This window comes from Thalia democratica, chromosome 5 (assembly GCF_965202585.1).
Source record: "Thalia democratica chromosome 5, ktThaDemo2.hap1.1, whole genome shotgun sequence".
Lineage (NCBI taxonomy): Eukaryota > Metazoa > Chordata > Thaliacea > Salpida > Salpidae > Thalia > Thalia democratica.
The window spans coordinates 49,044,081-49,072,062 of record NC_139169.1 but is presented as its reverse complement, the minus strand read 5'-3'; the positions used below and the strand labels follow the sequence as shown (position 1 = coordinate 49,072,062).

At 25.4% G+C, this 27,982-nt stretch overlaps 1 protein-coding gene across 6 annotated transcripts in view; it reads left to right on the top strand.

Annotated features, from left to right (window-relative positions):
- LOC145835491 (uncharacterized) overlaps positions 1–25,168 on the top strand; it is a 37,238-nt gene extending 12,070 nt beyond the window's left edge. Inside the window, exons 11-29 of one of the 6 annotated variants that reach the window (XM_082943113.1) lie at positions 1,925–2,042; positions 6,648–6,837; positions 8,830–9,010; positions 9,658–9,793; positions 10,138–10,227; positions 12,280–12,399; positions 12,841–12,916; positions 13,083–13,198; positions 15,092–15,207; positions 15,292–15,408; positions 15,533–15,569; positions 15,625–15,693; positions 17,150–17,264; positions 17,696–17,802; positions 19,704–19,808; positions 20,314–20,534; positions 21,832–21,997; positions 24,311–24,453; positions 24,741–25,168. In XM_082943113.1, coding sequence (XP_082799239.1) covers positions 1,925–2,042; positions 6,648–6,837; positions 8,830–9,010; positions 9,658–9,793; positions 10,138–10,227; positions 12,280–12,399; positions 12,841–12,916; positions 13,083–13,198; positions 15,092–15,207; positions 15,292–15,408; positions 15,533–15,569; positions 15,625–15,693; positions 17,150–17,264; positions 17,696–17,802; positions 19,704–19,808; positions 20,314–20,534; positions 21,832–21,997; positions 24,311–24,453; positions 24,741–24,789 — 2,272 coding nt within the window. In that variant the 3' untranslated portion in view covers positions 24,790–25,168. Of the gene's footprint in view, positions 1–1,924; positions 2,043–6,647; positions 6,838–8,829; positions 9,011–9,657; positions 9,794–10,137; positions 10,228–12,279; positions 12,400–12,840; positions 12,917–13,082; positions 13,199–15,091; positions 15,220–15,291; positions 15,409–15,532; positions 15,570–15,624; positions 15,694–17,149; positions 17,265–17,695; positions 17,803–19,703; positions 19,809–20,313; positions 20,535–21,831; positions 21,998–24,310; positions 24,454–24,650 lie in introns of those variants that run through there. The other 5 variants (XM_082943114.1, XM_082943115.1, XM_082943112.1 and 2 more) reach the window with 5 other exon arrangements.
- Positions 25,169–27,982: the final 2,814 nt, after the last annotated feature.

Below are 27,982 nucleotides of genomic sequence, written 5' to 3'. Positions count from 1 at the left end.
TCTGTCATTTGTAACACACATGGCTTTATCAACTCTTCAGCAATTGTATGAGACTTTTTTGATTTAGCTACGTTATCAGCACATGGTAAGAAACTATTAGCATCTACGAGGTTTCAAAATAATTAAGGTTTGCGTTAAGATTTTAAAAATTTAAAAGATATCTAGTCTTAAATTGTAAAAAGATATGTATAAAAGCAAAAACAAAATAAGTTTGTATGCTTACAACATAAATAAAAAAAATTAGATTGAAAAAGGTAAACGGTTTAAGTTCAAAAAAGGAATGAATAGAAATAAAGATGATGCATTGAATACTTTTGCTGATCTATAAAAATTGGTTTCACTAAAGCTAAAAACAAGTTTTCTTAAATGGTATAATATACGGTAATTGATGTTAAATTTTTAAGCACCACTTTCTGCACAACTAAGCTTAATAAAAGATTACATTATAAATGTAATGGACTTAATATAACCTGTTCTTAACAGCTAATAAAAAACCTGCTGAAGATATTAGTTTTTATCTACGTTTTTCTACTAAAATAAATGCTAGCTCATAAACTGTTTTAAACAACTAATGCCCATTTAAGAAAACTAAATATTTAAGAACAGATGATTAAAATTCACAGGTGTAAAACTATAAGAAAACTTTACTGAAATGTTAATTCTAAACTAACAGCTATTAAATGAAATTAATAAAATGAATTTACTTCTAGAAAATCGCTCTTGCTCTATGACGTACTAATAAAATCAATTTAATCAGAAAATTAGCGCCAACTTCTTTTTATAACAAAATGTACTTTTCAACTTTATAAACTTTATCAGAGTGAAAATCTCCTTATTTATCATACAAAAATGAAAAGCCATCTCGCACCCCCTGGAATGCTGCCTCGCACCCCCAAGGGGTGCGAGCACCCCTGGTTGGGAACCCCTGTACTAGAAAATATAAATCACTTTACTTTTGAATTTAAAGCTATTTAATTAATATTTTTAAAACAATACAATAAAGCTTAAGGCTATTAGCTGCAGAAAATATACTAAGTGTACTGTATAAAAAGTAAAAACACACGTAGTTAAGTTCAGAATACTATAATGATTTATGAAATCTATCATATAACGTGTCATATTTTAATGTGACAATTTAAACCATGGGCTCGCAAACTATACTTCTTAGGCTGGCTTCAGCATATAAAGCGTATATCTCGGGCGCGCTTGATTTAAAATAATAAAAAACTACAAAAAAAATCAATTTAAACCAAAGTTATTTTCTGAAATTAAAATAAGCTGTCACTATTTTTATATCTTATATTTTTTATTGTTTATAATGTTATATAGTATTGTTATTATATTGTTTTTTAAGTAAAATTAGAAAACTTTATTTTACATAACTTTAAACTAAAACTGCCACCCTTAAAAAAGTTCATGTATAAAGCTTGGAATGTTAAAGTTTTTTTTTAACAACATTAAAAACTTTACATTTAAGTAAAAATAATAAAATTATAAAGGCATTATACATTATGGTTGTAACATTAATAAATTAAAACTTAATAAGTATGATTAACAAGCATAAAAAGCTTTATTAAGTTTTTTCAACTAATATCGATTCACAAAAATAACAAAAGAGAAGCCTTTATAGTTTCGAGATAAATCATTAAATATTTAAAAAAATGTTAAGTACTTATCTTATATCTTTAAATTCATAATTCTGTGTAAGAATTTTAAAGAGTTTTAATTTTTTTAATAGTATTATAACTTTATAATCTTCTTTAACTACATAGAATGTGAAATTTAAAAAAATAAAAATAAAATTTTGCCATTTAGTTTCTACAATTAATATATTTTTTTTAGTATACTATATTTTTTCATTTTGAAAACGTATGTAATACTATCTACATAAACTTTGTTTTAATTCTCCGAACTAAACTTGCAGAAACGAACTTCAAATGTTGAACAACAATATAAAAAAAAGTTTAGAACAATACAAAAATTCAGAAGAAAATTTCAAAGAAGGAAAGAAAAAAATAATAACTGAGTTAAAACTAAAACTTGTAAGTTTTTTTAATTGATAAAGTTAACTGTATTTACAATTTTAACTTTATAACAGTCTTATGTGAGGTTTGGTAAGGTCAGGGTTTCTAATTACAAGATAAATTCTTGAGTTTTGTATAGGTAACAAAACGTTAGATTCATGGATTTAGTTTGAGATTGTTTAGTTAGCTTGACCCTTAGGCTGAGCAGCTTTTTTTACAAACTTTACTAATATTAAAACATAATCTAGATGAAATTTTAGAGTGCTTACTGTAATTGACAATTACAAAAAAAAAGGTTTTAAAATGTTACACTTAGTTTTAGGTAGTTCTTTAGGATAAGTTAGTTTTATATTAGTTGAGTATTTTTATTATAACAATTAGCCTAGTTTACCGTTTGAAAAAAAGTACTACACCCAAATAATATTTATGGTCTATGTTTGTTTACAGTTACTAAAAACACAGTACAAATATACAGGGTACCTAAGAATACTCTAATAAATGAAAAATCATTTGTTTGTTTGAAGTTAAAAAAAAGTTCATTAACTTTCCTAAAGTTTCTTTTCTTTTCAATTATAGAACATCCTGAATATTAAAAATAAAAATTTGAAAAATCACCTTGATTCTTGAATTTTACACTTATAACATGTTTAACAATCTATTTAATTTTGTTTTTTTTTCAAATTTTATAGATATAAGTACTTATTAATACTTAAAAAATCATTAAATACATATCTGTAAACAGAAAAAAGTGATTATTTTACTATAAAAAAATTAAAAAAGTTCTATAAAAACTCTTTTGTCACAAAAGATACCTTAATATATTTTTTACCTGATTTTTTTTTGCAAGGGTTAAAATAGATTGCTTATATACCATTTGCAACCTATAATATAAAGTTAATAACTACTAATACTATTGTTTTACATTTTATTCAAAACTTTTTGGTATTTAACTTATTTTTGTAAGAGACCGATAAAAACAAAATTAGGTCCTAACTTATAATCATTTCTTGAATATGCTTAAGCTATCATTTTACGAATTCCTTACATGGTTTATATTAATCTTATGACTTTGTTAATAAAAAATCCATTTTGTTGACTTTCGTACGTATTTAAATTTTAGTTTGTAAAAGGTTTTACAGTTATTGATATTGGTATTTAGTTAAAAACCAAAATATTTGAATGACATTGATATAACAAAATGTATAACTATTCAATTTGTATTGCAAGTTGCGAATAGTATAAAATTTGTACTTAAAAACTTCCTATAATAACACTAAATATGTATATACAAAAATACCTGTAATTTTTAATTAGTTTTAAAAAGTATTTTAAATATTAGAAAAAGTATAATAATTTATAAATATATAAGTATCAAATAACTGTTCAAAATATAGTTTTAATCGTTTGTTAACAAAAGATCCTAGTGAGGTAACTTCACTGGAATATAAATAAAAACAAATTATACAGTAATCTTCCTTTATTCTACCAACATATGTTTCTGTGTGTCAACGAATCAACACACTTCAACTGGGTTCTGTAAAAAAATAATAATTACTGTAATGAGAGAATAGAAGCATAGAATAGAATATGTGTATACATGTATAAAATACTTAGTATTAAATCCGACTGTTATAAAACTATATAATATTTATGATTATTAAGTCTAAAATAAGTAAAGTAAGCTAAATTAAACAACAAAACAACAAATTATAATATAAACAAACAACTCACTTTAATGGGAAAGATAACTGATTCAAAATTTATTGTCGTTATCTAATGAAAAATATATTCATTGCAACTAATAATTACGTCACGATGTAAACGAGGTTATTTAAACTATTTAATTTGTATTGCAAAGATCATTAATTTAGTTTTTATGTAATCTATTTTGAACAAAAATAAAACATTAACCATTAGATAGTTGATCAATAAAATTTAATAAAACTTAACGACGGTGAAGGCAATAAGAGTCACAGAAACTCGATGTAACATGTATATTATATATTGAATGTTTGTAATGATTGAATCAAAGTTAAATAGAATTAGGAAGCAGATTTAGTTCAAATGTAAAAATCAAAATGAAAAAATTAAACTTTAGGAAAAAACCAAAACACAAAAAAACAAAATTGTTATTAGGCTTACGATGTACTGACCGATAATTAATTTACAGCGACATACATAAATTCATAATGAACTAAATTTAATATATATTTTATTTTATAATTAATAAAATAATTAATTGGTAAAGTAGGAGTCGGCTGTTTAATTTAAAATATCAATATTACAATAATATAGCTGTAATAATATTACAGATATTTTAAATACTTAATAAGTAAGTTGTGTTATATATGAAAGTTAAAATGTAAAACAACAAGGTAGTCGTATGCTAAGTATAAACCTGCAGTAAAAAACCTACTAGCTCTCTGGGGCGTAGTAGGTAAAAAAGCACGGTTAACCTGTGATTTGAATACAGGCTTTCAATTAAACTTGGAACTTAACATATAAAGGTGTGAAGAATTATGGTCGGAGGGTAAAGTGAATATATGAAATTTCGGAGAATATGAAGATAGAAAAAGACTTGTGTGAAATAGATATAAATTATAAATGAATAAAACTATATGTTACATAGGATATATAATTATATTAATATATGTTAAGTGAGTGTGTGTGTGTATGTGGAAGGTGAATGAAAAGTATGGAAGGTGAGAAGGCGCCAGGTGTTATTTGAAGAAAAACCGTCGGTTGTGTGCACAGTTGTTTGAAATATCACGTCTTTTATTTAGTAATTGTTTACTATCTTCTGCTAAAATTGCCATTCGTTCAAGGTTGCATATTTGGCAGATCTTGCTTGCGCTACTGATGTTATTGTTGGCGTGGTGGAGGATGCTCCATTCCATTTCTGGTTTGGTTCCATACCTATCAAAATACTGCCAAACGAAATCTGACAATCTTGTACTATTCTTTTTATTTACATGCTTAAAAGTATACTTATGCCCGGTGTACCTATCTTTAAAGTGACCTCCTGTCAAACCAATATACACTTTATCCTTATTATTATCATTAACATTATTATTGCTTTTGTTATTATCTTCATTAAGCTTACATTTAACACGCACCTTATACACAACATTTTTAATTAAGCAGTTACCATGTAACGGACAGTTTATTTTATTTGACTTACGACAGTTACAATTTTTACCTACGTTGTTCTTGAACTTAAAACCACATTTAATTACTTCATTGTTATAAGTATTACAGATATTCGTATTTTTCTAGTTACTACAGTTATTATTTTTATTATACTATCAAATATATTTATATGAGATGTTTCAAGGGAGGTCATTTTAATAAAAAAACAGAAACTTTAACACTACTTTTAAATGTAATCTGTGTAATAAGAAAGTTTATGTTTGATTAAAGCTAAGACTTTAAAACAGTATTAAAGGGAAGAAACTTGTTTTTAGTTTCTAAAAGTTAATACAGGCTACAATGGTTGCAAATAAAATCATAAAGAACAACCCTACAAAATTTTTGAAATAATTTTATTTGTAAAACAATCTTTTTTTTTATATTTTTAGTTTAAGCTTACACTTATAAGGTACAAAAAAGTTGTAATTAAAAAATCAAAATAAAATCAGAAAATCTTGACACTTATAAAACTTAACTCACAACCCTTAATATAGTAAATACCGCTTATATGTACGAATAATGTAGGTAAGTACTTTCAAAGTTGTATATTAAGCCTTCAAGAATACGTCAATGTAAAATTAAAACCGGCTGTTTAAATTTCTACTTTGCTTTTAATTGTTTTATACATGTCGTAGACTTATCTAATACACTTTTTAATATTTGAATATATTCAAGTCAATTAAAAGGCACATTTAAGTTAAATAATTTGAGTTATTATGGTAGTTACAAATATTAAAATTTGTAAAAATATATAAATTTAAGTCTTCATACACAGTAAGCATATGTATTATGAATTGTCTAAGTATAGGTCAATGAATTTAAATAACCTAGTTTTACAGAATGTTTATAACATACCTGTTTGTTTGTCTTTTTGGATAAGTAACCATAAAAACTTATAAAAAAAATTATTTTAATTTTTTTTTTTATAACAACTACTTATAGTATAATAAAGATTTAATCTCATGAATAAGACTTAGTATGAAAAATAGAGGTTTTTCGTTTACAAACTAAATAGCAAAATAAAAAATACATTTAAAATAATTTATTTAAGTTGTTGGCAAATTATGCTTAAAATGGCTATGTAAAAATAATGAATGAATTATATAGAAAACATTTTGTAAAAAAAACTGTTTTTTTCGTACATAATTTTTTATGCATTTTATATAGTTTTTATTTTTAATTTTATAAGTCTAAAGTATATTTTAAAACTAAGTATTACTTTTAAATTTAACTAAAAGTCGATATAATATTTTCAATGATGTTAGATAAGATTGATTAACACTTTATAACAGATCAGAAACTTTATAATTCTAAGATGAAATAATAGAATAAAAGTATCAATTTATTATTTTTTACTTTCGATACTTTTATTTTAATTTACTAGTTTATGAAACTTTGACTTTTTCAATTTTCTTATAAAGCTAATATTTGTAGGAAGCCTTACAAATATCTGGTAGAACATGTAAAAATATAAAAAAACATGTTGAAGAAATTTTAGTTGACGAAAGCGAATTTAGATGGGTTAATAGACTTGTTTCTAATTGTTTGAAAGGAGAACTTGAATCTAAGATGAATTTTCAAGAGCATTTAAGCAATCTTGATATAGTAGTTGATGAAGATAAAAGTGATTATGATATTTTACTTATTTAAGTTTTCTCATTTTTGTTGAACTGAAAATTGTTTAAGTTCCTAATTAAATTGTAAACTTTCAATAAATATTACAATAACTTTTTTTGATCTTACAATGATATATAATATGGGGGTGAATGTCATTTTTGCACGAGGGGACTTTTTGCAGGGAGACACTTTTGCGCAGCGTCACTTTTGCACCGAAGGTCACTCTTGCACAGGTTGAAAAAAAAAATTATGAGGTATATATTTTTTTTCTATCACTGTTACTCCTAACCCTTACCATCGGGCGGGAACTTTTTTTTTCCCTTTTTATTTCTTTATTAGTTTTTTTTTTTAGTTTTTAATTTTTTTTTACTGTCACTGTTACCACTACCCCTTACCCTCGGTCGGTATTTTTTTTTGTTAGTTAATATTTTTATATTTTCAATTTTTAAATTGATTTTGATTTTTTTTCTACTCTCGTGCAAAACTGACGCCGTGCAAAAGTGTACCCTCGTGCTAAAGTGACGCTTGTGCAAAAGAGTTGCCGTGCAAAATTGTACACTCGTAGAAAAGTGACCCTTTCCAATAATATGGTAAGCACAGTTGCTGAAAGTAATCTAAAAGCTTTAAATATCTTAAAAATTAAGCACACAACAAACACTAGGTTAAAAAACGTAAGACATTATTGCAACTGTGAATGAATATATAGTGTCTAACAGGGGCGTAGCGTGGGGAGGGACACTGGCGCATGTGTGCCACCCAAAAATAGTAAAAAAAAAGAATGTAATATCTTTTTCCTTTATTGTTTATTTTTCTGCTTAGTTTGCCTTTTTTCAACTATGTTTATCTAGTATTCGAAAAGTTAAACGAAATTTTGAATACCAATTAGTGATAAGTACGCAACTAATTAGTGCATGGCAGTAGTATAACCTTATGACAGATTTTTCTACAAAAAGTTTACACAAATACGTCACGCTTAAAAGAAAATTAAACAATTTTATAAGTATTTTTTATGCTACAATAAATATTAAGACTATTGCTAGTTTTCTGATCTTTATTTTTGTAAACATACAAGAAAAAGCGTATCGGCCTATGAGAAATAAAATTTGTTTGTGATTTTTATTTAAAACAAAAATTAAATGAATTAAATTTAAAAAGTATACTTTTAACTATTTTACAAAGTTGTAATAAATTGTAAGAACAGTTATAAAGTTGGTCTATTTTAACTTCTGTGTAACTTTATTTAAATTATGTGCAATGAGTTGTTGTTACCACTGTTGTATTGTATATTAAAGAGTTTGATATTTATTTCGTAAATAAAACAGATAGTTTCGTTTTATTTAATATATTCATTTTTTGAGATATAAAGTTTACTGTAAGTAGTAAAAAATTATTATTTAGTGAGTTTACACTTGTGCAAGTATTAGTAATTCTAATGAAATTTATACATTTTTTTAATTGTTTAGTTTTGTAATATATAAGCATTTTTTAAAACAGTTACTTCGAACTTATTTTACTTAATGAATTTATTTCAATTCTTTTACTTATAAAAAGATCTTTTCATAGCTAATTACAAAAGTTTTAATTTAGGGGATTTTTTGAGAAAAAAATTTGCGCACCCCCTGACCAAAATACCACGCTACGCCACTGGTGTCTAACATATTTTCTTTATGTTACAAAAGCTATAAAACTTAAGCTACTTTACCTTTTGAAAATTATAAGAACTATAAAACTTTCAATAAAAAAATACTTTAATTTCTAACTAAATATATAAGTTTTAATATTATAACTAAAAACGTAAGCAGTTTAATTTTTTTTTGACTTAATAAAATTTATCATTGTTGGTAAAACTTAAGCTCTTCTTAACTACAATGTGCCTAGAATTTATAACTATATTTACATATTTTGCTAAAAGTCTAAAATTAGGAATATTAAGTTTTTATTTGAAATTTTAACTTTTGCCTTTAAGTTAAGTCTATTAAACATATTACTTATTTTGCAGCCGAAATTGAATACTTATTAGAAATCAGTAATAAATTATTTAAGTCAAATGAGTCTATAAGTGAATATGAAAAAGAAATACTGCGTTTAAAAAACGATCACAGTTTTCAAATAGAGAAAGTTAAAAAAGATATACACGAGACTTTGTCAAAAGAACACCAGATAGCATTTGAAAAGTCAAAGTAAGTATTATCAGTACATTAAAATTACTCTAGGCCACTTTTATTGATAAACAAGCTTGCATAACTCTTTTTTTTAAGAAACCTTAGTCGTTTTGTGTGATTATCAAAATAACTGTCCGATACTTACTTTGTTGATATATGTCCTAATTATAGTTTTTAATATTCACATATCTGTATTCCACACTACTTGTATATTACTAAGTTGTCGAACGTTAATATGTTTTATAACTCTATAAACTTACTTAACTTTTCTTAACATCTTTAATACTCGAAATATTAATGCATAGAAGAAAAATCGATTCTCAGTTTAGACAAAATTGCTTTTTGGTAAACTATAAATTACAAACTAGAATGAAAAGTTTTTATACTACTTTATTTGTTAGAAATTAAAACTAGCTTTAGAATTCACTTAGACTTAAACTTGTCCTGGACAAGACGTTAAAAGATATCCAAGTGGTGTGCGACTCGATAACCGAAAGGTTCTTCGTGCACCAAGTCCTAGGACCAAATATTTTGTGCGCTTTTTTGGGTCGTTCAATAAACAATTTAAGTTTTATTACTTATGTAATAACTAAAAAGTATGCATTCCAAACATAAAATTATATTTTAACTTATAGTTAATTAAAAATAATAGTTTAGTTTTAAAGGCAAGAATTTCAGTTATCTTATGACGATCAACTTCAAAACGCTCTTAAAGAGCAAAAATCTGAAGTAGAAAATGTTCTTCAAGACGAATGTAAAAAACTTGAGACAGCTGAAAAGAAAGTAGAAGAAAAATATATAGTTTGTGTAAAACTCTTGTTATTAAGAATTTCACTGATTTTTAAAACATTAAATCTTAATGAATAATATGCTCTATAAACAAAAATAGTTTCAATTAACCAACTATTTTAGTTATGAAAAGCTTTACAATATTCACTACAATATAATTAAATTTATAAAAACTTTATTTTACGAGAAAATATTAAATGTAAATTTTACGTGTAAATTAAATCAAATGGTTAAATAGCTTTTTTATCTTTAAAATATTCTATAAAGTTATGCATTATATCTATAATAGATTATAGTTAGTTTTTGTTAATAAATTGTCATGTACCTATTGCTTATTTTATATTTTTATATTACAGTTGTTACAAGAAAAAGAAAGCAAAATACTGGAACTTAGAAACATGTTAGATAAAGCAAATAAAAGTATTAAAGAAAAGACTACCATAGAAGTTTGCTTTATACTTGATATTAAATTAAAGACAAAGTTTTATACGTTTAACAAAATATCTCAAAAGTTACTTTCTCATATCATAAGAAGATGAAAAAGTTTTATATAACCTTTTATCGAAAAACGGTGTATTTTCTACAGTTTATAGTATCAAGAAAAGTAAGCATCTAAGTAAAGATCACTTAAAAAGTTAATGTTTACTTAAATTTTAGTTACAGAACTCTAGCTGTTTATTTTTTTGAAAACTGGTATACAATTTCTTTTTAGCTCCAACAATTTCCTTTTTTGTTTGACATAGATTTTAGAGCTTTTCAGCTCTATTACTTTTTATATACAAGTTTTTTTATATGCAATAATACAGTTTATAATGTTGTTGGTAAAACTACTTTAATTTAATTCATAAAATGTTTTAATAATAGTTGATCCAAATACTGTTAGTCAACTATTTCCTATCATATTAAAATTATCAAATTAAACATCTCGTGTAGCTAAAATCTTAATCAGATGTGGTTGAGTTTGGTATAAAGCAGTGGCGTTGCATGGTATTTTGGTCAGAGGGTGCGCATTTTTTTCTCAAAAAATCCCCTGAATTAAAACTTTTGTAATTAGCTATGAAAAGATCTTTTTATAAGTAGTATAATTGAAATAAATTCATTAAGTAAAATAAGTTCGAAGTAACTGTTTTAAAAAATGCTTATATATTACAAAATTAAACAATAAAAATAAAGTATCAACTTCATTACAATTACTTATACTTGCACAAATGTGAAATTACTAAATAGTTATTTTTTACTACTTACAGTAAATTTTATATCTCTAAAAATGAATATATTAAATATAACGAAACTATCTGTTTTATTTACGAAAAAAAAGCAATCTCTTTAATATACAATACAACAGTGATAACAACACCTCATTGCACATAATTTAAATAAAATTACACAGAAGTTAAAATAGACCAGTTTATAACTTTTATTACAATTTATTACAACTTTGTAAAATAGTTAAAAGTATACTTTTTAAATTTAATTTATCTGATTGTATTTGTTTAAAATAAAAATCACAATTAAAGTTATTTCTCATAGGCCGACACGCTTTTTCTTGTATGTTTACAAAAATAAAGATCAGAAAACTAGCAATAGTCTTAACATTTATTGTAGCATAAAAAAAACTTGTAAAATTATTTTATTTTCTTTTAAGCGTGACATATTTTTGTAAACTTTTTGTAGAAAAATCTGTCATAAGGTCATACTACAGCGGTGCACTAACTAGTTGCGTACTTTTTGAGTCTAAATTCTTATGAAGTTAATGAAGTTGAAAAATTTTTTCTTATGGAGTTTTTCATCAACATAGGTGCGCACTTTCGTTTGCGCACCGAATCAGTATATTGGGTAATTTCCCTAACTTATCACTAATTGGTATTCAAAATTTCGTTTAACTTTTCGAATACTAGATAAACATAGTTGAAAAAAGGCAAATTAAGCAGAAAAAATAAACAATAAAGGAAAAAGATATTATACATTCTTTTTTTTTAACTTTTAACTTTTTTTGGGTGGCACGCATGCGCCAGTGTCCCTCCCCACGCTACGCCCCTTGAAAGTACTTAAATAAATTTAAAGAAAATGAAATGCATTCTGTTATATATTTTTAGTAAGTTATGCACCGGAAAAAAGCTGTTCAAACTTTATTTGTATGGGTAAATTATTACGACTTTGTAGATTAGGGTAGACAACTTTAATCGGGCAATAATTAATGCAAAATATCTTTCACGCAAGGACTTGTTTAAAAAGTCTTCGCAGGACGTCTAACTTTGAAAAGTTTAACTGTAGTTTTTTAGTATATAAAATCATAAGGATAAAATTAAGAGGATATTTAAAACATTTATGATATAAAAATTATTATTTCATTCATTTTGCACATTTGTTTTCTAGCTGAAAATTACGTCGCGGACCAGTAATCCCTGCTTGAATCCGATCAAGCGCTACTGTAGACCTTTTTATTACACATGTTTACCTTTAAACACTACTATTTACTTATTAGTACGCAAATACAGGAGCAGAAAAGTGCGGAAATATTTTCTATCCAGGAGGCTTGTGAAAAACGTGTACAAGAGGCAAAAGAAAAAACAAATAAAATTTTCGAGGAGGCTAAAGAAAAAGTGAAACAATATGAAGTATTACTGTTTTTAATTTTTAGATTAATTCTACTTGTATATAGAAGAAAATACTAGAATTTAATATAAATTTTTACAGAATTAACAACTCTAACGTAAAAAAATAAGAAAAAAACTAATGGTAAGATTTTTTTTAAAGTAAGAGATCAAAAAAACTAAACCAACATAGTACATCATAAGAATAGCTTAAAAATCAATTAGTTTAAAAACATAACAGTAACATTTTAATAATACTTTTTTTATCTTAAAGATCATCTAATTTTAGTAAAAACTTTTAGTTGTTCAGAAATTATGACGTTGCTTTTTTTTTATTGAATAATCTATTTGTCAAAAAGTGCTTAAATATGTTGGAGGCTAAATAACATATATAGGGATTAGCAAGTATTTGTAAAAGGTAAACGGAAAACTCAATACATTTACTTATTTTTGAAATACTTAAAGGAAGAAACCAAGCAGCACGCACTAACTATTGTGTCATTAGAAAAGAAAATTAAAGATAAAAAGGAATATGAAAAAAGTTGGTAAACTTTGATATTAGTTAGCTGTATTTTTAATATATTTCTACTAAAAACTTTATAAGTATTTTTTCTATATACTTCAATAAAAATAACGTTTCAAAAACACACTTATAGAAAAAAAATATTTTTTAAAGTCCTAATAATAACAGAAATTTCAAAATTTAGAAATAAGAAACTCAAGGTCAACGCAAACTCATAAAACAAGTGAAGACACTACTAGTACAGACTTAGCGAAAGGGAATTTAGTAGTTGAACTTGATGTCGCGAGACAAAATTTACAAGTTTTTTTTTTGATGTTTATGTGTTTACAAAAAAACTTTAACATAATATTTAACGGTGAAAAAATATAATTTTAAAAAGTTTGCACTTGCGATTGACAGTACTGAATTTTATTTGAGCTCAGAAAACTAGTATAAATAATCTAATTAGAAATTAGAATTTATTACATTTATTTATTGAATTTATTATTATTTAATTACTTGAAATAACGTCGTAACCAAATAATCATTACACCAATACTAAGTTTACTTGTTAACTTAAAACTGTGATTCTTGAGATCAAAAAAAACTTGCTATAACCCCGAGGAAAGGTCTTTCCTGTACTGAAACGTGTCTGGACCGGATGCATTGTTAGGTAATCAAACCCTTACCATAGTTTAAATGATACTTAATTGTCACAGACTTTGTTATACTAGTTTGTTTTGTTTTCATTGATTATTCTTTTTGTACCATCAACATGTTTAACAAATGTCAAATATGGTAAAACAGATCATGTACACTGTTGAAGTTTAGGGCTGAATATTTAATCAACAGACCCATGCTTAGCAACATTTACAATAAAAGATAGCCACATCAAGTATTTTTTGTCTAAATTACTTAAGCTAAAAAGATAAAAGGCGTATTTCTTCTAAAATAGTGTCAAAGGCCTTTAAAAATTTTAGAAGAAATTTTGTGTTAACCATAAGCTTATAAATTTGCAATATTCTACTTAGAAAAAGTAGTTGTTTTTTTAGATTAGTTTTCAATTGATCAAAAAAAAAGTAAATATTTACCAAAAATTACCGTACCTGGCAAGTTTTAACTTTTAAAACGGAAAAACCTTTTTGACAAAGACTTGCTACAAAATAGGCCTATAAGATACTTTTCATGGGAAATGATTCTAATAAGTTAATGAGGTATTTGCTATATAAGGATTTAACCCTATTGGCCTACGTTAAGGGATTACTTTTACATTTAGAGTTAAAGCTCCTCTTAGTCTTATTGTTTTTTTTTAACAGCCAAACGCTTAGAGCTTACGATTTAGTGTTGACAGAAAACTGGGTCAAGCAGTACAAAAACTTCTTGTTGCTTGATTTTATATATGGTCAAAAAATCAAATTATTATAGTGCAATGTTTTGCAGCCGTTTATATATTAAAAACAGTAAAGACAACTATTTATCTAATTATTACGAAAATACCTAGGTTTTCTTCGGGCAGGTTTCAACTTTGCACTGATGACTTTTACTCAAAAACTTAGCATTATTTTTAAAGCTATTGAATTTTTATTGAATCTAACATTAAATGTACAAAATGAATTATAAAACTTTACAAAAGCTAAGTCTAACGTTTAAACATAAATTAAACTAAAAAAAAGTTAAATTTGAAATAAACTATAATTCAAATATTTTTTGTTAAAATATTAATATATATTAGAATACGCAATTCAAAAGTTTTACAAATATTAATTTCAAACATTATTGTTAAACTTTAGCAATCTATCATATTTAACTTTTATAATAGATAAATAGTTTATAAAGTATGCTTTAATTGATGCAATTTAAAAATGTAATTTTTGAAGCGTATACAAAATTATTTAAAGTAACTAATGTTGAGTAATTTTTTTTAAAGTGATCATTTTAGAGTCCTCTGCCTATAAAAGAGAATGAGATACATACTTTCAAAAGTAATACAAGCTCTAGGAATCCAGTCTTAAGCCACTCTTGAACAATAGTATAGTCGTACAAAAGCTAATACTACTTCAAACTTTTCAACACACTAAAAACGTCACCATTATACTATCACTCCATTTAAATAAATGTTATTGTCTTTATGATGTTTGTTGATACATTTAAATACAACATTTTAAAAGACATAAGTATAAAAACATAATAACTTTTTACAAAATCTTTATTTAGTATCAGCAAGACCGAAATACAAAATTGTCGAGAGACTTAAAGTCGGCAGAGTCAAGATTATCAGATATGAAGGGAGAAATTTCTGAAATGTATAAAGTAGAAATCGAGTTTAACAGGTCTGTTTTAAAGTAAATTTACAAAAATCAGATTAGAGTATTTAACTCTTACTTTTTAAAAAAAAATTAACAACTACTTAATAGATCAACTGTGAAGAAACTTCAAGTTGAAAATTCCGAAAGTCAGAAACAGCTTCTCAAGCTCACAGAAATTGTGAAGGAACAGAAAACAGAAATAAGTACATTGAACAAAATTAACAAGTAGTTTTTCAAAAAAATTCTTACGATTTTATAGTAAAGCTAGTTTTTTCTTATTTTAATGTTTAGTTCTTTTCTTCTATTTATAAACACGTTAAAACTATACGTTAAAGATTTTTTTAATTAGAGCCAAAGAAGAACAAGTATGTCAGCTAATAAATGAAGTAAGTACTTTTTTAGAAAATTTTAAGCTTAGGCATTACAATTATCTACTTATAGAAACAATTGCAAGTTTCTGAAGAAAAGCTAGCAACATCAGACCAAAGTTGTGAAGTCGCCATACCAGAGGTTAAACAGCCTTATTACTTATTGAATTTATTTCTTATTTCAAATATTATTATTTTTTAAATTTATATGGACAATTTTTTATAATCTGTGACATATATTGCCAAAATCGGTTTTGGAAACAGTCAGATTATTTTGTGTTTTTTTGGACTCTCGTATAAAAAAATTAAACCAAAAATTTACATTTAAAAAGGTATACAAAGTTTTTTATAGTACTTTCGAGTTATTCTCTTCCTCGGAGTACTGTATACAGCAACAATAAAGTTTAGACTTTGTTGCGGATACTTATCTTTAAATTATCCTAAATTCTTGCAGACGGAAATGAAAACGTCTGAGTTTTTACTAATGCATATTTAATCTCTATTTCCAATAATGCGTTTGACGCAATACTCATCAAGGTACAAAGGCTTTTAAGTTTTCGATATCATTGTCTTCGAAATCTTTAGTAAGTTTAGTGAAGTTGGTAACAGAAACATGTTCTGTACATTGTATTTCTCTATCGTAAAGAGAAAATAATATCAGGAGTGAAAGTTTAAACCGAATCCTACATTGCTTCTCGCGATATACTTTGCTTCTGCTGGCAAAGGAAAACTAAACATGCAAAATTTTTACTCAAAAAAGAAAAACTTTGCTATGTTGATGCAATCCTATCAAAAAAGTGATGTTTTACTCGAAGTTATGATCACGCACGTCCTTTGGCGGCATACCTTGCCACTATTTTTTGACTAAAACATCTTGTAGAATAAGTGATAAGCAGGGCCATATTTAGCGCTAATAAGTCATCAATTCATGTTTTTTTTGACATTTTAAAAGTATAAATTTTTAAAGTTTGTATTTAAACGTTTAATTATTTTCCTTTTAAAAAAACTAGATAATATAGTTCTTAAAAGGGAGAAAAATTTGTGTAACAATTTTATTTTTTTAGTGGAAAACAAAACTTTTTTTATTTAAACTTTTTTCCTATCGTTATTTGATCTTGAAAAATACAATAAAACTATTTCTTAACCTATATAAGATTATTTTTTTGCATCAACACATTTTTGATAAATTGTCTTTTCTGAACATATCATAACAAAAAAGAATCAATAATTTTATCCAGTGGCGTCACGTGGTATTTTTCTTAGGTTGTGCAGAAAAAAAAAACCGAGTTGCCGGTGCTTTAATTGTCCCTACTCCAGTTGACCCTGCTCGAGTTGTCCCTGCTCGAGTAACTTTTATCGAAACTTATACAAATAGACATTTACTGGTAGTTTTACCTAGAATATCAATAAAAGTGTATAACTTTGTATATTAAACTTTTAAGTTAATATGGTTTATATACATGTGAAAAAGCATACTAAAATTTTATAAGCATGCATTTGTTTAAAAACGAAAATTTAAAAATATTTACGTCTACTTACAAAGTATAATTAGACTAAATATAAGAAAACATAAAATAACACTTGATTTTGAAAATTAGAAAAACAATCCAGAATGGGTTAAAAATCGTCACCAAGAAATAATAACTCGACAAAAAGAAGCAATTGTTGACTTAAGGGAGCAAGTAAAAGCCCTTAAACAACTTCAAGCTCCATGTTTGTTTCTATTTTTTCTTAAACATTTCACGGTTGTATTTTACCTTCGTAAAAAACTGTGTTAGCTATGTTATACTTATCTATAAATTGTATTAGTTAGGAACAAAATTTATATACCGTTTGCAACTTATTATTAAGAGACTACTCATTTTGTTTTATATTTTATTTTACAAAGCTTTTCAAAACTATACAAGTTGAATTTTAATAGTAATAGTTGCATTTAATAATAAGTTGCAAATGGTATATAAATACATTTAAAAACCTTCCTATAATAGTACTTAGGAACAAAATATTTTGTAAATATGAAATTTTAATACTGTAGTAAGATAAATACTGATATAATAGTTATGTTCTTTAAACATATTAGTCAATTGAAAATTTCTTAAAGTATTTTTTTAAAGATTTTTTTATATTTATTGTATTACTTACAGTACCTGGTAAACAAAATTCACTGGAACAAGCTGTGATAATGAAGCGTGAACTTGCTGAAATAAATGCACAGAAATCCTCCAATAAGGAAGAGGTTTGTAGTTTTAAAGTCAGTTTCAATTATCTTTTTTTAGTTCTAATTTAAAATACTGTAATGCACTTTTTGAATGTTAGACTAAACGATATAAAAGTATACAACACTAACTAATAATATTTTACATATGAATGAGCGAAAAAGAGCTTAATATTTGACAATTAAAAAGTTTTGATTGCTTTAAGTTTTTTACAAGGTTAATTAGTTAGTTTTTTTTTGCTGAAAAATCCAGGATAAATTTTATAGTGTGATATTTATAAAGTTTTTTTAAGATTTCGTTAAACTGTCCATTTTCAATCGGTTGAGAAGTATGTAAGTTCAATTAAGTTTAACTGTATACTTATTTTAGTATCTTACGGCTATTACTTTTCTCGATATTTCATAATTTTTCACCCTAGTATTATACAACCTCTAAGCTAAGTTTTAAAAGAATTTTAATTTGATAAATTCGAAGTTAACAATAAATATGTTTTTTGGAGACCTTTTGTCTAAAAATGAAACATTTTTGTAAATTTAAAACCTACTTAATTAGTAATTAAAGTTTTAGGTGTTTTATTTAGTTAGATAAATAGAAAACCTATTTAATAATTTTTCTTAATTTTTTTTTAGTTTAAAATGTATTGTATCAGGCACGTGGCTTGGTAAGTTTCTGTAAATCTACAGAAAAGTATACTTATATGTGAAAAAACTTGCTTTTATTTCAGCTTAAAAAGACTCTGCTTTCTTAGCTTTAAGTATTCATTTAAACTTAGTTATGCACTCCTGAGAGATAATTTCGACATGTATGTATTCTCTAGCGTTTTTAGTGTCGTAAAGATTAAACGAATTAAATACATCAAAATTGTAACATTTAGCGCGTTAAAGCTTTTAATTTGACAAAAAGCTGCATGCAAAATTGATCCTAATGGAAGCTGTAGCTTCAAAAACCAAAATCATACAATTTTATGTTACAAAAATTCGCATAACTTGTTGTTACTATTGACTACGTTAAATATTTGATTTAATGATTATAAATGTTTTTGAGTTAAATTGTTATTATTTTATACTTATTTTTAATAAATGTTTTCTGGGTTTTCACAAGTTGCAACACATAAAGAGTCATAGGGGGTGTGGAGCAAAATAAATTGCCTTGTATACACTTATCACTCATACTTCAACATTCCATTTTTAATATATTAACATAATTGAAGAGTTTCAGATTAAGTTCAATAACATTAGAGGTAGCTGTGTTCCCGCTAGGACGTTATCACGCGTCATTCCATATGTTTAATTTTTTGTAGATTCGTAACTTTTTGAGCTAGCTACGTCCCTGTATTGTACAAATAAATTTGATCGTGTTCAATTTTTTTTTAATATTTATCTGTATAGTTTAACACAGTTGTCTTGTCAACAACTACTAAAAAATTGGAATTTATTTTTAAATTTGTTAAATAAAAATTTTAAGTATCTAATAATCTAAAAACTTCTCAAGTTTTTAATTTAAAAAAACCTTACTAAGCTTTTTTACCTCTTTGAAATTATCTTCTTCTTTTTTTTTGAGATAGTTTTTTTTTAAGAATACTGTTCTTTAATTCTATCTTGTTTTGCTTACCTGACTACATGAAAATAAACTATTGTTTCTTACTCATACTTTCTATTTTACACACTAATTTTCCTTTTATTTAAGGTTAACTGGCTTTAATTGGCAATGTAGGCGACTTAATATACTTAGTAGTATTTTCTTTTTTTTTGACTATTCTAAGAGGACTTTTTTGTTATTTGTTTCTAGTTTTATTATAAGGTTCTATCTAATGTTGTAATATAACAAGTTAGGTTTAGAAAAGTTTAAAAAGCAAGCTTTTATTTATTTTAGAATTAGAAGTTTGTGGTAAACTGTGAATTTGTTATGAAAATAATTAAAAATATTTTTTCTCTAGGATAGTAAAGCAAACCATTTATTGCTAGCAGCAAGCGCACAGGCAGATCTTGAACGAAATAACCAAACTGAACTTCTTGAAAGCGTAATAGCTAGCGAAAAAAGCGTTAGTTTAGATAATAAATATTACAATTTATTCATGGTGCTCAGTAAAACAGAAATAAATAGTTTGTGCACATTAAACAATCTAGCACATGCTATTTTACCACAAAAACTAATTTTGTTGTTTCTATATTCTTAACTAAAATTAAAGCTTGTGAACTCAAATTTAGAAGTACTGCTTTTTTTTTAATGATATTACTATTAAACTAAATTGATGTACTTAGTAGAAAAAATTATACTGCACTGATTTTTAGAAAGTACAAATAAGCGATTTGTAAGATAAGTTTTATAAAAGTTATTTTTTTATAAAATGTATCATTTCTTTAACCTTGTTTATAAAACACTATTACATTAAATTTAAAAATACAATACTAAGGTTAGTACTTTTTGACTAGTGTCATGTATTTTTATTTTAAATGCAACTGAATTTACTTTTTTGCTAACCTTATAAACAAATATTATATAATAACTAAATTAAGCTTAGAATCTTTGAAAAAACTTTTTTTCAGTACCTGGATGTAGTTAATACAATTTCTCAGCTTATTGGCTTAGACCATTTGATAGCTAACCGATCTTTTTCTAAATTACCAAACGATGAAAAAAACAAACTAGTTGAAGATCGTAAAAAAGACTTGGAAGGCATAGTGAATCGACTGACTAAGCTTCAATCTACTATAAAAAACAAAGACCAATTGCTGCAGGGTTATGAAACAACCCTCAAAAAAGTAAGGTGAGAAAAATCAAAAGTTGTTGAAGTAAACGACATTTTAGAACAGCTCAATCTAAGTTGTATAGTCTTTTTTGTTAACTCGAAAAATTATTTTTTATTAGTAAGGTATTTGGAAGATATGCTTAAAAGTGCAAATAATACAAAACAGTATGAGTGTAAACTATAGATACATACACTTTATTTAAACAGTATTTAAGCTTTAGTTTTGAATTTATAAAAAATGACCAAATTTACATCAAAGTTAAAGCAATTTGATTACGCAAAAAGCAAAAGAACATAAAAAAATATATATTTTAAAAGTAAATAAAACCAAAAAAAAAAAAAAAAACAAAGCAATAAGTAAGCTACCTTGTACATAAGTTGATTTTAAGATAAGCTAGCTAAAATTATTCAATTTTAGTCATGATGTGTTTTTTTTGTGATTTTTTGCTATGTGCTTTATATTGTTCTGATGAAACGTGTTGTTGAAATTTAGTAAACAATACGAAAATTAGTTGTTTTTTTTATTTTATAAATATATTTCAAAAGTAGATAAAAAAAGCAAGACAAAATTAATTTAAAGCTGTGTTTATACTTAACAAAAACTCTAAAAATACAAATATATCAATTTGAAAAATTTAAATAAATTTTGAAAAGTTTGATATCATAAACAGCGTACAATCTTTAGAGTTTATATTTTAGCCTTTACAAATTATTAACCTTTTTATATATACTAATAAAATTTTGTGAACGTTTATTAGACATAAATCGAGTAAAAAGATTTTTTTATGAAGCATTGAAGTCTTATTTGTTTCATCATTAAAATTATATTTGACTATTTTGTTAATTGTATGAAAAGGATAGGTTTTTTTACCGAAACCGGTCACAAATAAAAAGATCAATTAGCATTTTGTTACCATTACAATTTTCTTTTTAATTTCTCAGTTTATATACCTTAATTTAAATTTTTAATAGAGTAAAGTTTTGAGTTTTTGTTATTTGTATTTACAATTTTGATAACACAAACTTAACTGTTAGCAACTAAATAAATAAACCTTAGTTTTTATATGTTTAAACATTATAAATACTTAAAAAATTTATATAGTTAATTTTATTTTGAGTTTTAACCAATAAAACTATGACTTTGTTTTTAGTTTTTAATCATGTAGTAATCGAACTTACTAATATATGAATTGATATGTAAGTGTACTTACGTAAACTTCAAAACAAAAAAATGTATAAAGTTTTTTTTTTTTTATAAAAAATTATTTTCAAAAGTACGATATGTAAAGCATATGATTTTCAAAGCTGTTTTTAGAATAGCTGATGAAAAAGTAAAGGAAAATGTTAGCCACGTTGAGCTGTTAAGGAGAAGCTTAGTAGATAAAACTGAAAAAATAAACCATTTAAGAAAGGAATTGGATGAGACTAGAAACTTACTGAATGAAGAAAAAATACTTAACAGTAATATAAAAACAAGAAAAGTTAGTATTAGCTTACTTTTAACTATAAAAAAAAATATTTGGTGTTATGTTTAGTTAACAAAAACTTTGGAATTACCTACAATCAAAAATATTGTCGTACACATAGCCTTTAATGACTATGTAATAACGAGTTTTTAAGATGACAGATCGTTTTTGTGGTTTGTGCATATGATTAAACTTAATAGAGTAAGCCAAATCTATTATTGATTCAATTAAACTATGTTCAACCCGGGTAGCTGTCAAAATTGCACGATCGTACAAAGTTGCACGAAGATACTTTTGCACGAAGGGTCACTTTTGAACGAAGACACTCTTGCACAAGCAGACAATCTTGCAACAAGACAACTTTGCACGGATTAAATTTTTCTTTTTATTATGTTTATTTATTTGTTTTTTATTTTTATTTTTTTTAATATCACTGTTACCCCTAACCCTTACTCTCGGTCGATAGCTTTTTTTTAATAGTTTTTTTTTTTATTATTTTTTAGTTTTGTTTTTCTGTTTATTTTTTTATCTTATTTGCTGTATTTTTTTACTTTCGTGCAATAAAAATATAACTCGTGCAAAATCGTCTTCGTGCAATTTTGTTCCCTCGTGCATTTTTGTGCCCTCGTGCAAATTTGTTCTCGTGCAATTTTGTCCCCTCGTGCAATTTAGACCCGATCCCGTTCAACCCATATGTTACCTATGAAGTATTATTATTGTTCAATATTCCTGACTACAATCTTTTTGTTTTGAATAGAAGACGATGTCTAGGAAATGTTAATCATAGTATTATTAAACAAATATGTAGCTGTTTAAAGTAAACTTAAAAACTTTCATAGAAAGAATTTATTGTACAAAGCGTCACAACAGCAAAGAGACTTTAAATATCAAAAAAACAGCTGTTCTTTACTTATTTTATAGTTTATTGAACGATAAAAAAACATGCTCAAAAGGGTTGGTCCTAGGACCTGGTGCACGAAAAAAACTTTCGGTTATCGAGTTGCACACCACGGATACCTTTTAACGTCTTGTCCAGGACTGATAATCTATATGGAATAGATTGATAAACAAGAGTTTTTCTAAAGTTTTTTTTAAAGTGAACAGTTGTGAAACATAAACAAAATTATGTGTATACTAGTCACTAGTGTATCAGATGTAAAAATACAATACTTTTTTTTTTGTTTAGATATGTTAATTTTTCTATTTTAAAACCTTCAGATACCTTTAAAACATTATATTTAAACTGATTACTTAAACAATAAAAAGTATTTATACTAGTTTTAGAAATGACTTAGTTAAAAAATTAACCCTAAAATGTAAAAGCTTGTTTTGTTTTTTATTATTGTATCGTTTTACGTAACATAGACCTTATTAGTTACAGCAGGGGTCGACAAACTGCAGCCTGTGAAAGTTAAAACTGCGGCCCTCGAGAATGTAAATCGAGCTCGCTAAACCACAAGTTTTTTAAGCTTATCTAACCTGATCATTTCTAACTAGATTATTTTTAACTAAATGAGTAATTTTTATTTCATCTTTAGTGTTCTTAAATCAGAGTTTATTCTAAAACAAGCTAAACTTTATAAAAATATTCTTTAATTGAAATATAGTTTTTTTGTTTTAAACAAAACATAGAGCTTATATTGTTTTACATAATATATATTTTTAATGTTAATTTCGTTTCAACTTATTACTTTTCTTGTTTTGACTTTTTTCTTTATATTAGTCTGCTAAAATCGAACTTTTTTTTTTGATTTATAAGATTTACGACAAGACAAACATCAAAAATAAGGAGAAATTAGGGTCTTCTTGCTAAAATTTTTTTATCTTAATCTAAATTTACTGACGAATAAAAATATACTTTTAAGCATTAAAAAAATGTTAAACAATTTTTTTCTAATGTGTTACGCAAACTATGAAGCACAAAAGAGTCTATAATTGTTTTTTTAGTTTCCGTAACACTAAAAAAAAGTTTTATTTAGCATTTTGTTTTTTTTTGGTTTTTAACAAAAGTATTGCTACTCGTCAGTGAGCTTGATGTTTTTTTTGTTGACTAAGTAAGAAGACCCTAAATAAAATAAAAAAGTAAAAAAAAAGGCCAACATACCAAAAATATTAAGTTTATATATAAACGAAATCATAAACTATTGTAGTTATATTACTGAAAAATATTGAAAAGAAAATTAGTAAAAATTATATGTAGTTTTTGAGGTATGCTACGTAGACTAAAAAGTTATACAAATAAATACTGATAACTAGTATTTATAAATAATATACTTAACAATTAAAAAAAAAATAATAATTAAATTTTTATTTTTACTTTAATTTTAGCAATACAATTGTAAAGAACTTTATCCAACAACAAACTCAACTAATCAAAAATCGCCCTGTTCTTTTTTAAGTAACAATAAATCAGGAAATAAATCGAAAGAAACAAAAAGAAGAAGGAACTACGAATTTGAGGTGCTAAAAATGTAATTTCTATGCTTGACTTTCTATATGTTTAATAGTTTTGTAATACAAAAGATCTATGATTACATATAAGTTTTATTAAGTTTACTTTGAGCCTTACTTAGATACAGCCTTAATGATGGTTTATCAACGTAATTAAATAGTATTATAAATATTATACGTATATGTAAATAGTTTCAAAAATATCTTTTATTTCCAGTGTAAAACAGAGTAGCTGGTGTAATGATTAACTACACTTCTAAAAAACCTAAACTTACTTCTCGTTTCAAATATTGAATATACTTAACAGAAACGAAAAGAAAAAGCAGAGAAATTGTACTAAACTACTATACGTTTAGTCAATCTTCAAAGCTATGAAAAAACGCTTAAAAAAAGATTATTTTGATTTTATTTTTTTAATTTATGTCTAAATTATTTTGAAATTAATTCCATATACAACAATCTTTTACTTCCTAGTAGATTACAATTGTTTTATTTTACTTACATGTGTTTTTACTCTACAAACTAACAATCCAGATGAGAGATTCTATATAATTTAAAAATAAATGTTTGTAAGCTATTTAACACAACTTATTTTTACATGTTGTTTTTTATAAGCTTAATTTTATTTTTTTTGTTGTTTTGACTAAGGAGACATTTTAACTTAGCACACTTAAAAAACATTAAAGTTAGTTTTCATCTTAAGCTTATAACTAAACAACAACAGAAATTTCTTTACACTACCATTTAAAGGTTAATTTTAAGTTAAATTTTTAAAGTTAACTTTTTTTTTTTAACATTTTATACTGTTTTAATGATGATCTTATATTTTAATATATAGAAAAATTGTCTACGTAAACAATACTAACGTTTGGTGTTGGTAAATGCTTACGTTTTTTGTTTGTATCGTTTGTAATAATTTAATTCCAATAGCAAATGGAACTAATGTAACATTAATTAAGCTCGTTTACAACTTTTAAACCTTTTCATTTCGTTTTTTCTTTAAAAATTTGAAGAACTTAAAATCAAATTAAAAGTAGTTTAGTTTATTGTAAAACTTATACTATTTTATCTCATGGATTTCTTATGCTTTTTTGACCATAAAAATGTTCATTGCAATACAACTTGTCGCTAAAAGAAATATTAAGTACAAAACTAACTCTTAAAAGTTTAGTTATAGGAGAATTTCAAGACAATAATTTGATGAAGTTTCTTGTTTAAAACTTGTGATAAAGGTAGTCTCTTAAAACAAATGTAAACTAATTACAGTATTCAATTTATTCCAAGTACCAATATTAATTAAAACCTTCACTATATTACAAATTCTTTAAAATTTCAACTGAAACAGGTTACATATATAAACTAAATGGATGCAAACAAACATTTACTTTTCGATTTTTAATATATACGTTTCTAGTAATCATGCGATGTTTACAAATTTTAAAATGCTTCGGAACCTTTATATTTAAAGGACACATGTTTCTTGTTCAAAAACTACAGTATTTTTTTGAAATTTTTTAACGCTTTTGTACTAGTGTTTTAACATTGCTGATGCAATTATATGAAAATTTACGATTGTTATCCTTTTATTTTAGTTGTTGTTTTCTTTAAAGTATCGTTAATGAGCTGTACGAATATTTTACCTATATTGTTTTACGTATTAATAACATCGTAAGTTTAGTTTTCTGAGATAAATATATTGAATTAAAAGTTTATGTTTTAATTTAATCTTTAGCATATTTGAAATTAGAGTCATTTTGTATAATTAGGTTTTTCACAATGGGTTCGTTTAGTATTTTTTTTATTTAATATTTTTCCTATTTATTATATTCTAGAATTTTTTTATGGGTTTTCATTAATTAAATCCTTGTTTATGAATATAATGATGATATACATTATTATTTTTTCTTTATATCCAAGTATCCTCAACAAAACTAAATGTTTTTCTTTAATATAAATAGCTATGTCTATGGTCCTTATTGTTTTCTAGTTTGAGCATTTTAACTTTCATTTTCTGATAATTTCTTATTCTGGTCAGGTAAGTATAATTTTTTTATATAGTACAAAGTCATTAATAATAATGGTGGATAAAAAACAAAACTTCTATAAAATATAAATTTTTAAGAAAATGATCCTATAAATACGTTGAGTGGAAAATCTTCGGAAATTTTTTTAAGTACTGTTTTCGTGTGTGAGTCTAGTTTTGTACGCTTTTTCCAACAACTTAATATGTATTTCTTAAAATATTTAACACTAATTATTTAAATAGTATTTCGAATCTACAAACCATTAATTGAACAACCTTACTATGAATAAAGATGAAAAAAAATTAGTTAAATTATCAATAGTAACAAAAAAAATACGCATAAAGTAATTTCAATCTAAATTAAAATTTTAAACACGCAAAACATTAATACAAACGATGTCAATTAAAGTAAGAAAGTTATATTCTATTTTACCATTCTGCCACTAAGTTTAAAAATTTATAAAAAAATAAAAAATCAATTAAAACGTAAAGATATTAAGCAAAATAGTAAACAGTAGAAATATCTGCAAAATTCCATGTTGTTGTAAAAGTGATGAAAAAACACTTAAACAAAGACACAAAAATAGTTATATTATATACTAAAACAGGTGGGAATCACAACTATTTTAGTTGTTAAACTAAGAATATGCATTTGATGTTCTAAAGTGGTAGCTTTCAAGTTTATTTTGGTTGCATATAGTAGATAAGTAAAAAAAAAAACCTTACCAAACTTAGTCATGAAATAACTAGTTTTTTCAAATACACTGCAAAACTTTTATGGTAAACTTGTGTTCACTGATATGTACCATATCTAAATTTGAATAACAGACCACCTTTAAAATCACAAAAAATATAACATTATTGTTTATTGAACGACAAACAAAGCGTTTAAAACGTTTGGTCTAAGGACCTGGTATACGAAAAAACCTTTCGGTTATCGAGTAATATACCACGGATACAGTTTAATGTTTTGTCTAGGACATAACAAATATGAAATACAATACAGAATATAAGAGATGTAGTTTATAAGTACATTAAACCGAAATAGAAATAAAACATTTTAAGGCCTATTAGTTTTTTTTTTAATAAAGTTCTTTCTACACTTAAGGGATGCAAGTTACTTATTTCAGTTAAAATAGAAAACTTGTTGTCGTTATGGTGTGTACCAGGGGGAGCGGGTCAGAATGACACAGCGACAAAATGACACGGTCGTCAAATAGACACGGTGCGTCACTTTGGCACAGCGACAAAATGACACGGTGCGTCACTTTGGCATAGCGACAAAATGACACGGTGCGTCACTCTGGCACGGTGCGTCACTTTAGCACGGAGGGTCACTTTGGTACGGCGACAAAATGACACGGTGCGTCACATTGGCACAGCGACAAAATGACACGGTGCGTCACTCTGGCACGGTGCGTCACTTTGGAACGGAGGGTCACTTTGGCACAGCCACAAAATGACACGGTGCGTCACTCTAGCACGGTGCGTCACTTTGGCACGGAGGGTCACTTTGGTGCAGCGAC